Source organism: Bos javanicus, chromosome 16 (assembly GCF_032452875.1).
Source record: "Bos javanicus breed banteng chromosome 16, ARS-OSU_banteng_1.0, whole genome shotgun sequence".
NCBI lineage: Eukaryota > Metazoa > Chordata > Mammalia > Artiodactyla > Bovidae > Bos > Bos javanicus.
The window spans coordinates 69,674,214-69,686,472 of NC_083883.1; the positions used below are offsets into that span (position 1 = coordinate 69,674,214).

Here is a 12,259-nt window from a genome sequence, read left to right on the forward strand (position 1 = left end):
AAGAAGTACCCCATGGAAGTGTGTGCCAAAGCTAAGAATTACTCACCTTTGGAGCCAAGTCAATATGCCCCATAGTTCAAGACCCCCAAACTTAAAGCCTTTACAAAGTTTGATCCTATACAGCAAATGCTGTCCAGAAGGAAACAGAACTCACACAGTGGTTGCCCCTCCTCCTGACAACAGATTCAAATGTAAAGACATAAAGCCACTTACTTTTTCAACAAAGGACATTTTTTCCAATTTTGTCAATTCAAGCTCTTTCTCCAGATTCCTGGAAGAATTCTGCAGAGCTTCTAAGGTGTCCTGCAAAGCATCATTTTTGGATTGCAGCACCTGAATCTTCTGCTCCAATTCCACCATCAGATTTTCCAGGTCTGCCTTTTGCTTCTTCCAAAGTTGCTGTTCTCCTTCCATCTGGGACAGTTTAGAGACAAGCTGCTCTTGGTTCCGAGTCTGACTTCTTAGTATACTGATTTCTTCATCCTTTTTCTCTAGTTTCTGTTTGCCATCTTCAACTTCTTGAATGAGGTCATTCACAGAAGACTGCAAAATCATGTAATTACTTTTGGCATCATCAAGGTCCTGCAGCAACTGAGCCTTCTCATGTTCAAGGGAATCTACTTGACTACTCAGGCTCTGTTCTTTGACCTTCCGGGTCTCTTGGTCATTACCCAAGGCTGCCATTTTCTCGTTTAGCTCTTCTAATTCTTTTTGCAGCATCTCCACTGCAGCTTTAGATTCTTCCTTCATCTGTACTTTTTCTTGCTCTTTTTCCCGCAATAGGTTTTCAAATGAAGAATTTAACGTTTCTAATTCAGACACTCGACTCTGCTCTTTCTGTAATTCTTTAGTCAGATCTTCTTTTTCTGATCTTATATTGACAAGATCTAATTGCAAACCTCTCAGATTTTGGTCCATCTCCTCCACTGTTGCTTTCAGGGTCTCTACTTCTGCTTTGGACTTCTCAGCCTCAAGAGTCACATGCTCTTGGTTTTCTCCTGATAGCTTGAGTTCTCTTTCAAGGTTCTCAACTGTATCCTTAAGGAAATCGGCCTGATGCTCACTTTCCTTCAGTTTTTCTAAGATATGGAGCTGCTGCTTTTTATCAGCATCTAGGCAGACTTTCAGCTTTCCTATGTTATTTCTCAGCTGTTGTATCTCCTCAACTGGGGAGTCCAGACTCTGTTCTTCAACCTTCCAGGTCTCCTGGTCAACACACAAGATTGCTACTTCTTCACTTAGCTCTTTCAGCTGTGTTTGCAGCATCTCCACTGCAGCTTTAGATTCTTCCTTCATCTGTACTTTTTCTTGCTCTTTTTCCCGCAATAGGTTTTCAAATGAAGAATTTAACGTTTCTAATTCAGATACTCGACTCTGCTCTTTCTGTAATTCTTTAGTCAGATCTTCTTTTTCTGATCTTATATTGACAAGATCTAATTGCAAACCTCTCAGATTTTGGTCCATCTTCTCCACTGTTGCTTTCAGGGTCTCTACTTCTGCTTTGGACTTCTCAGCCTCAAGAGTCACATGCTCTTGGTTTTCTCCTGATAGCTTGAGTTCTCTTTCAAGGTTCTCAACTGTATCCTTAAGGAAATCGGCCTGATGCTCACTTTCCTTCAGTTTTTCTAGGATTTGGAGCTGCTTCTTTTTATCAATGTCCAAGTGGACTTTCAGCTTTTCAATGTTATTTCTCAGCTGTTGTACCTCCTGGGCAGGAGAGTCCAGACTCTGTTCTTCGACCTTCCATGTCTCCTGGTCATCACATAAGGCTGCTATTTCCTCAGTTAGCTCTCTCAACTGTGTTTGCAGCATCTCCACTGCATTTTTAGCTTCTTCTTTCGTCTGTATTTTCTCTCGCTCCTTTTCTTCTAATAGGTTTTTCAATGAAGAGAGTAGCGTATCTAATTCAGACGCCTGACCTTGTTTTTCTTGTAGCTGTTTCAAAAGATTTTCTTTTTCAGACCGTATTGTGACAAGGTCTAATTCTAAATCTTTTAGGCGTTCAGTCATCAATTCTATTTGTGTTTTTAGGGTTTCCACCTCTGCTTTGCAATTCTCAGCATCAAGAATCACCAGCTCTTGGTTTTCTTCTGCCATCTGCAACTCCCTTTCAAGGGTCTCAACCTTGTCCTGAAGCGAGTCATTCCTCCGCTCGCTTTCTTTCAGTTTCTCTGAGACATGGAGCTGCTTCTTTTCATCAGCCTCAATGCGGACCCTGAGTTTCTCAATGCCTTTTCTCAACTGGTGCACTTCCTCTTGCGTGGAGCTCAGCCTCACCGCGACCTCACCCTTCTCCATCAGGGCAGCCTCCAAAGCCTTGGTGATGGCCAGCTTTTCATGCTCCGATTCGCTCAGTTTGGTCTGCAGGCTTTCGGATTCCCATACAAGTGAGTCTTTCTCTTTATTCAGTTGTTCAATTTGGTTTTCCAGCTCACTTCTTACCAGAGACAGTGCCTGTGAGTCCTTTTCCAAACTCTGAAGCCACTCTTGGAGATGCAGACACTCACTTTGATGAGATTCAAGCTCCCGTATTTTCTCCTTCATCTTTTCAGACATCTGATCTAGCTCTTGATTTTCTTTTGACAAAGTATCTAACTCTCCACGAAGCTGATCTCTCTCACTTGTGACCACTGAGAGTCCTTCCTCAAGACAGGTTATAACTGTTTGTTTATTTTCATTGTCTTTTTCTAAATATAGTTTCTCTGTTTGAACTGCCTCTAAGCTGGCTTCAGCAGAGAGGGCATGATGCTCCATGCTATCTTTCTCAGATTGAATCCTCTGTAGCTCATTTTCCACCTGGAGACATTTCTCTCTCCAGTTGTCAGTCACCTTGGCTACATCATCTTCAATACCTTCATGTGGAAATTTGCTTGTGACCATTTCTAAGTTGGAAGTGAGACCTCCTGAACTTTCTTCTCTCTGGTTATGACAAGAAAAGGATTCCAATTTTTCATTTAAATCTAATTTTTCTTTCTTAAGTTCCTCAACTATTTTTTCCAATGCCACACATGCTTCAATCTTGGTAGTTAATTGTACTTCCAGTAAATGGAATTTTGAGTCTAACTCTTTGATTTCATTTAGCAAGTTTTCAACTTTTTGGTCACGCTCCTCTATGCCATGAAGTAATCTCAAATTCTCATTTGATGTCTCTTTTACTTTCAGCTCGAGACTCTGAATGGTTACCTGATTCTCCAGAAAATCCCTAGGCACTGAAGCATTAGGCCCAGAAAGGGACAGTTCAGAAATGCATCCTGAACAGCCCTGGGCTGGATCTTCCACTGGGGTCTCATGACTGCTTTCTGAGGACGGCTCTCTGGACCATTCTTCTGTAAGTTTGGTTGCACCAGTCTTTGTTATTTTCTCCATCTCTAGACTGAGGTCCTGCTGAACATCTTTTTCACAAATCTGGTGAATCTCATGCTTTGGGGTCCTCTCTTTAGTTTCTGAAATATATTCTTCTGATTCTCTTATGTCACAGCTATCGTTTCCACCCAGAATAGCCTGTAGTTGCAAAATATAATAAGAATGCATCTTACTTTTCAAGAAGAATCAGAATAAATAGGCTTATTATTTTTTGGAAACTAGACACTTGTCTCTGCTAAATGGCATACTGCCTACCAGATTCACATCTCTCCATCCAAATAGTCAACACAATTAAACAAACATTCAGGAAGTGTTCTCCATGTGCAAGGTCCTGGGTATTTATCAAGAAGACAAAGCCTTCAGGTCAGTTTATGTGATCATCTAAATTGTGATGTAGTTACATTTCAAAATTTGTTTCCTGTTAGGAATATTTTAAGTAGCCAAATTTGAAATTTTCTTTGGGATTATCAAATAAGAGGCTAACAAATTCCAAATTAAATGGTCAGCTTCCATCTTCAGCACTTATGACACTCTTCAATAAGAGAAGGCAGTAAGGCTTCATGACCAGATTTCCAGGTCAAGGACTTAAATCACTTAATATAAGCAGCCTATATTCTTGGATAAATCACATGTTTAAACCTCCCCTTCTCTTATCTGTAAAATGGGGACTTTGATCACAATTGCTGTCACCTCTCCATGTGCCTTCTACCACCCTACAGAGGTAGAGGGAGGTAATTAAGTGAGACTCATTGACTGTACACCATTATTAGTTTAGCTGGTAGACTAGAAAAGACAAAGGTATAAGTAACTAAACCACTTTTTATTCAACAAAGAAAAAAGTGTCTTTTAGAATAACTGATATCAAATCATAGATTTGTACCCAAAGTGTTAGAAAAGTATTCAGAATTACAAAATAAACACTAATATTTAGCTTCATGTCTATAACTCTGTAACATTAAAAAGTCTGAAAAGAGTAAGAGAGGTAAAAATTCTGATCACCTTACCATTCCTAAGTGCCAGTTTGAGATTCAATGTGTTTTATTAAATCACAAAGTGAAAATATACAGACATCCTCAAGAAGATATTCTGACTCTGTAACATGATTTTCTTGAGGAGACTTTAAAAAACATCTGTAGTAATGTCCAATATAATAATTTTTAAAGATGATGATGATAGAAATTACCCCCTAAATAAAGGTGACACACCTTCCTAAAGTTCTGGCTTATTTTTTCAAAACTTTGGTATATTTTGCTCTTATTTCCTTAAACCCTAAAAATATTTTAATTTGGATTTAATGTCGATTTCAACAAACACTGCATGCCTCCTGGGCACTCGACTAGAGAAATAGCACGTCAGTCCCGTGTACTTACATCTTCTATGTCGGTGCCAAGCAGAGACCGAGAGCTTAAGTCCAGACCCTGCAGCTGAAGCCTCGCCACCTCAAGCTCAAGTGTAAGGTGCTCTGTGTGTCTCTTTTCAGCCGCCAACTTGGACTCCATCTCCGCTGTCACATCTGTCAGCTTCTGCTGCCACTGTTCATTTTCTGACAAATACTGCTTCCTGAGGTCGTCAAGCTCCTCCCTCGAAGAACTCAGTAGCTCCTTGAGCTCTTTGATCTCCTTGTTTTTCGTAATCCCTTGACTTTCGATTTCCTCTTCCAGCTGCTTGAGGGACTCGAGGTACGTCTGACAGAGGGTCTCAAGTTCTCGAGTGCTCCTCAGTGGGACAGAGGGGATCTCTTTCTCGGTCAGATTCTCCTCCTCCAGACTACTACAAGAGACTTCCTCTACATTGGACTGGTTTGCCGAAACAGTCCCTTCTAGATTATTCAAAAGGGACGTTTCTGTTGTGTGCTCTAGAAAATCTTTGTAAAAAGAGGACTCTCCCAAACTTGCCTTACCAGGGCTGTCAGTCACACAAGAAAATGACAAGGACAGTAAATGCTCCTCCCCAGGTCCTGGTGGCACCTCCTTTACCAAATCACCTTTCGAGCTTCTCAGACTCATCGACAAGACTGAATTTTCAGCCTTTAACGTGTCGACATAGGACTGCAGCTCTGACATCTTAGAGCTCATCAGACAGTGCTGTTCGTGTAAAATTTTGTGTTCACTCTGTAAAGATGAAAATTTCTCCTGTAATTCAGCAAAGTGCATTTGAACCTCTTTGTTTGACACGGTCAAATGCTCATAGAAATTACTGTCATCCAAAGGATTTAAGTTCACAGATGTCTGCTCATCTTGTTGTTCACCAAATTCACCTTCTGGTGTTTCTTCCACTAACTCGCCTTGGAGAAGTGCATTTTCGTCATTTAATGTTTCAACTTCATTTACTAGTTTCCCTACCTCTTCTGCCATTTTACTGGTTGCTGTGATACATTCTGATCTTGAGTCATTCAGCTCAGATATGAGTTCAGACTTTTCAACCTGCAGGGCTTCACACATTTTCTCTAACTCATTCAGCTTGTTCATGGCTGTCTGTAGAGAGCACTGCAGGTGGGCATTGTCCTGCTGACTTGTTGACAACTCCTGAAGCACTGAAATATATTTTTCTTCTGGATCTATTTCAGAGTCTCCAAAGCCACTAATATCTTGTGACTGAGGATCTTGTTGCAAATCTTCAGTTTCTAATTCTCTAGTTTGTAACTCGTACTGTAGACACTCTTCCTTCTCACTCTTCTGAAGTTTTAATTCCATGTTTCTGACTTTAGATTCTACTTGCACCAGCTGTGCATTACAAGTGTCTGGAGAAATATCTTTAACATCAAGATCCATCGGAAGTTGAAGGTGACATGTATTTATCTCCCTCTCTTCTTTCTCAGAGTCTTGAACTGGTTCCAATTCTAGACATTGATGCTCATGTTTCGTCTTCATTAATTCCATCAGGTGTTCATTCTCTTGTAATAAGGCACTAACTTCCTGTTGCATCTTATTCTGTTCTTCCTTTAAATTCATGATTTCTTGCTTTAAACCATCAGTCTCCCTCTTGGAGCTGTTTTGGATATCTGTAATCTCAGACTGCAGGGCTTGCTGCACTGTCTCCAACTCCACAATTAAATTCTGGTTTCTTTCTTCAGCTAATGCTAACTGTGATACAAATGCCTGGTGTTCCCTTGCAAATGTTTCCTTTAGCTGTCCTAATTCATTTTTTCTGTCTTCACAAACACCCGTGCACTCACTCAGCAAGCATTCTAATTTAGAGTTCTTTTCCTGAACCGCTTTATATTTTTCACTAAGATCCTGAAATGCATTTCCTGTTTCTTCACATCTTTGTAGTAAAGTAAGCCTTTCTTGTTTGTACTGATTAGATAACTCTGAAATGCTTTTGTCTCTTTCATCTATACAGTTCGAAAAACTCTCGGTTTTTTGGAGCAAGTTCATCTTCTCTTGAGTTAAGGTGGCATTAATTTCCTTGAGAGTCCCATTCTCTTGGGTCAACTCTTCAATGTCCTTTTTATTTAGAGAAATGATGGAATTCAGTTCCTTTTTCTCCAAGCTCAGGGTTTCAGACAAAAACTGTAGCTCCTTTAGAGATTCCTGAAGTAAATGGTTGTTCTTTTTTAACTCTCCAATCTCTGCCTGCTCAGTTTCTAATTTTTCATTCAAAAGTTGCAACTCTCTTTCCTTGCTCTCCAGGGCAGCTAAAGTTTCAGCAACAACATTCTGATGAACAGAAGTGTCTTCTTGTAACTTACTAATGCGTTGGCTTGTTTCAGCCACAAAACTTTGATGCATCTGTTCTGCTTTCATGAGGTTTTCTTCAATTTCTCCTTTGATTTGCACCAACTCTTCACACTGCTTCTGCAGATCTGAGTTCATCTGCTTTTGCGACTCTAAGGAAAATTCAAGAGAAACAACTCTATTTTGCAACATGGATGAACTTTTCGGACTTTGGTCTGTTGCTACATGGCATCTGCTCCTTTCTGAAGGCACACTTTCTTGCTCTCCGATTATATTTGCAAAGGAATTGTTCAGTGCAGACTGCTGTTCAAAAGCTAAACGACTTCTCTGATGAGGCTCAATTGTCATCGCAGAGGAATCTCTGGATTTTAGCAGATCCCTGAGGCTCTCAGATTCAGCATGCAAGTCTTGGTAACGCTGGTCTTTGTCCATGATTTCACTTGACAGTAACTGAAGCTTATGTTCTAGGTCTTCCACTTGCCCAGTGAGGTGAGAGATTTTCAAACACATATTTTCTATCTCCTTCTCGTGTTTCTGATCTGAGAACTCAGCTTTCTGTTGCAGCTCTCCATAAGCTCGTTTCTGTGTCTCTGCCTCTGCGGTTTTGCTGTCAATCACATTTTGAAGGTTCCTGATCTCCACGTTTAGATTTTCTCTTTCCATCTCCAGAGTTCTTACCCTCTCGTTATATTCATGACTTTTTATTTGTTGTGTCTTAAGACAAGTTTCCAAGTGATTAACTTTACTCTGCAAGCTTTCTTTTTCTGATTCCATCTGATTTAAAAGTTGTTCGTTTTCACTTTTCCAGTGAGAAAACAGAGTTTTCTCTTCTTTTAATTCTTCATATTCTTTCTTCTTTAATTCCAAAGCACTCAACAATGCTTCAGATTCTCTCTCTGTTTTGCTTAACTTTTCGTTCAGTTGTTCAATGTGATGTTCCCTTTTCTTCAAAAGGTCTTGAGAACAATCTCGCTGCTTTTCCAGGTCAGCCAAGGCAAGCTTCAGTTTCTCTAAAGTCAAGGAATTCTCTTGCTGATTTATCTTTTCTTGAAGATCTCTTAACATGGTTTCCTGAGAGGTATTCTTAGCTATTAAAACAGAAAAAATATATTTTTAAGTTGTCATGGCTTTAATAAATACTTATTCTACAAGAATTCTAAACTCTAAAACAAAAACAAAAACAAAAACAGCTTAAGTCATGTAAAAATTGGCATTACTGCCTGTATACCTCCTTGAAAGTAAACCACCTGATAATTATCTAAGCTCATATAAAGAAAATGGTCCTTTTCAGGATGGCAATACATTTGTTTATCTTCTTTCTAAGCAGCATAACAAAGTGCTATTGTATAAAACACCAAGGGGTTATCTTCCTAAGCACTTGAAACTTTTATTCTTTTACCTTGTATATGCTTATGTATATTCATATTTTTGCCTTTTGGAAATAGCTATTCAAGGAGAGAAAAGTGTGACAAGAGCAGCACTAAAATGGAAATATCCCACATCACTATGCAACATCCCTGATATCTCAGAAAAGTTAATAACTTCTTTGCCATTTTAGCCAAAAATCCACAGGATCAAGCTTAAGTACAAGAGTATATGGTGCTACAGGGAATTATACTCAATTATTCTGTAATAACCTGTAAGGGAAAAGCATTTGAAATCAGGTGTGTGTGTGTGTGTGTGTGTGTGTGTGTGTGTGTGTGTAACTGAATCACTCTGCTGTACAACTGAAACTAACACAACACTGTAAACCAACTATACTTCAATTTTAAAATGTACATGGTTCTATATATCAGCAACTCTGGAGACGAACATAGGAATGTCAGTGAGGAGCAATGGCCCACACCCCAGCCCCTCAGAGTCAGGGTGGTGCCTGTGAAGATGAGAGTCATCAGGAAGATGTCATAGACTCCATCACTGCCTGTTCTCTGCTTAAAAACTCCCGTCTGCCCACAGGCCCCTCCGAGTTGAGAATAACCACACTGCCTTCATTCAACAATGGGAAGTCTTAAAGAATCTCAGTAGATGAAAAAGGTAGCATGTATTATAAACTCAGGTGTTATACCAACTGGACAGCAATTCCTCTTTTCAGCCCGCTCATCTCCGTCTACCTAATGAGAGTGGATGGCTGCTGGAGACAGCGCCACAGGGGCTATTTGTTTGTCAGAGCCTCAAGCAATGACACGGTGACCAGCACTGAAAAAAACACCCTCTTTCTTTCCCTATAGTTTTCTTTCAAAACACCTGAAGATTGATATTTCTACTTCCTGCCGTGGAAAACTGAAAGCTGTATGGGGAGGTTAGAATTTAAAAAAGAAAAGAGTCAGAGAACGCTCAGGTTAAAAGAAATCCAAGACGTCCGAACACCCCAGGGGAGAAAATAAATCTAAATAAAGACACATGGCACATAGAAATAAGTGTGAAACAGCGGAATCATTTGGTGTACATAGCCTCATTCTGTGGCTATATAGAAAGTAAGGAAATAAAATCATTCAGTCAAGTAAGCCATCCAAAAACAATGGTCACTAAGGGCTGGGAAAACATGCATTTAATATAGAATTTTTCATTATAAGGGAAACGGTAATGGGTGAGTAGATGAGCCGTCTGGATGTAACCAACAAACACACTTGAGACACAAAATAGCATGCTGGGGAATGAGACAGCACCAACAATTTACTTTTGTATGGAAAATATTTACCCTTTTGGTTTCAAAGTGCTGAAAACTAGGCATTTGGGGACTCAGTGTGTTCCAATAAAAAAAAAAGTCCAGCTATCACTCTAGAAACTAAAAAGTGGAAAAGCAAAAACTTTTTCCACATCAGCTGCTGACATCTCTCTGGGAGAAGATATGGAAAAATTCAAAGAAGTTTCTAATGACATTCAACCTCCCTCGAGGGTACATTAGCCTAGGGGAAGAACTCTAAAACGCCACTCACCCTTCATTTCTTCTGCAAAATTCTGGCTCTGACTCAAACACTGCTTGGCCTTCTTCAGTTCTTCCTCCAGGTGGCAGACTTCTCGGGCCCTTTGCTCAGACTGACTCTTGAGGAGGCTGTTTTCCCTCTTCATTTCCTAAAAGACAGGTTTAGGTAGTTGTCTTACTGTCCAGACAGATGCTCAAGCAACTCAGGACTTCTGCCTTGGTGGGACTTCTGTCTCATGGGACCATGTGTGCATCTCACCAGGACAGGAACCACACTTGCCCTTCGAGCAATGAAGTTAGACAGTTTTATTTCAATAAAATGATATTATAAATAGAAGTCAAGCACGAAACCTAAAAACTGATAATCTTTTTCCTTCAAGAAGTTTACTTTTTGAACTTTCCGGGTGTCCCTGTGGTTGTTAAAACATTCGCATATAAGGAAAACCCTTTTTACAAGCCTCCCAAAGACACAATCACTCCAAGTTTCCATCACGCCTAAATAATCAAATATATCTTTGCAAAGTTCCGAGGTGCTGACGAACCAAAAAAATTCATGTGATGATTTTTGATCTTTTTTTGTAAAACCATCTTAAGTTTCACTGCTATATGGGAATGTCTTTATGAGTGAATTACCTTTAATAAATGTTTATTAACGTTTGCAATGTACAAGATGTTGGAATGGGCATTATGAAAGGTGCAGTTACAAATTAAGACAGAGTCTCTGCCCTCAGGACAGGTACCTGCCAGGGGGCCATCACTTAATACATGGCAGGATGTGTTATATGCTCGAGAGAGGTGAAGTGTGCTATGGGAAATGAGAGGCTGGAGCATGGAAGGATCAATTCTACAGGGAGGAATCTGAAGCTTCCCAGTGAAGACAGGTCTTTTGGTGGGTACCTGATTAAATGAAGAGCCGTGTATCGATGTGCCATAGAATAGCAGACAGACACATGCAGCCTCATTCTATTTTCTAGGGAGACCTATTTTTCTTAGTCTTAAAACAAAGTAGTATTTGTCTGCCGAATAAAAATGCTTCTTATTAACCATGTGACTTGCATAATAAATATTATAAATCCTCTATCCATATTCCTCAACCTGCTGTTCAACCTTCAATGATGTTACAGTTGTTAATTATTTCAACCTACATTATATGGCACCTTCTGGATCACTGGGAATTGGCATGTATCATGACAAACTGACAGAACTACGCAACCCCCATCCTTGGAGTGGTGTGGGGAGGGGAGACTCATAAGCCGAACTTTAAAAGCACACAAACACACTTAGAAAAATATTCCTCTGAGAAGGGAATTTTTGAATTCTTAAAGAAACAGTTAAGACCCATCCTCCAAAACCCTACTGCACCGTTAGAAAACAGATGGCCCTGGCAACGTGGTGCTGGAAGCCTGCCTTCAATTATCAGTCTGGTTACTACCAGCAGATGGGTACTGATGTAGCAAAGCCAAATTCAAGAAGAGGGAGAATCTGGCTGGTACAAAGTACTTGAACACTTGCTGGCGGCTGCTGTGTTCGTGTATATATGTTCATTTCATCATCAAAATTTAAGAGCCCACTGCACTTATATTTGTCTCCTTTGTCTTGATCCTCCCTCCTTTCCATGTGCTCAACTGAGACTCTATCAAATTAAGAGATCCACCAGAACTAAAGGCCCGCACTGACTCATGTCAAAACTGACATTCATACTAGTCATTGTGAAATTCTGCACAGGATGAATGATCACTAAGGTGCAAGGATGTGATCGACTTAAACGAGCTTCATTCAACTAGAGAATGTGTAATCACTTGTTTGTTCTTCAGACTCAGAATAATCCCCACTCAAATTAGATCACAGATATGAAAGGAAAAATACCTTAACTCACTCTAACGCAGGCAGCGGGGCATTAGTAGTAGTGTTTCTTCCTAAAATTCAACAGCAGCTAGATTCTGTGTGTTCAATGTTAAGATCAGCCAAATGAGCTCACATAAGAGAGCAACTAGAATGTAACCATCTAAGATACATTTTGCAACTTGTATTTTTTGCTCTAAAAAAATCATTGAATCAAATGGCATCTACATTTAGAGGTGTGGCAAGAAAGCTAAAGCTGGGTGCATCCCAGCAGGAGGAAGGAAGGTGAAAAGAAGAGGAAGGAGGGACCCCAGGAGGGAGGGGGACAACTTATGTTTATGTGTCTGCTCATCTCTATCCATCATGTCCATAACTGGAGACATTTAAGTGAACACTAAGCCCAGTGGAAAGATTAACGTGCCTTTATTCTGGCATTAGCTCCATAAATATTTGT

General features: G+C 40.0%; 1 protein-coding gene across 1 annotated transcript in view; it reads right to left on the reverse strand.

The window, feature by feature from the left end:
* Window positions 1–12,259, reverse strand: part of CENPF (centromere protein F) — a 62,506-nt gene that overhangs the window by 21,092 nt on the left and 29,155 nt on the right. Inside the window, exons 11-13 of the mRNA XM_061383513.1 lie at window positions 9,977–10,112; window positions 4,734–8,128; window positions 214–3,501 (exon numbers count right to left, since the gene is read on the reverse strand). Coding sequence (XP_061239497.1) covers window positions 214–3,501; window positions 4,734–8,128; window positions 9,977–10,112 — 6,819 coding nt within the window. The remainder of the gene's footprint in view (window positions 1–213; window positions 3,502–4,733; window positions 8,129–9,976; window positions 10,113–12,259) is intronic.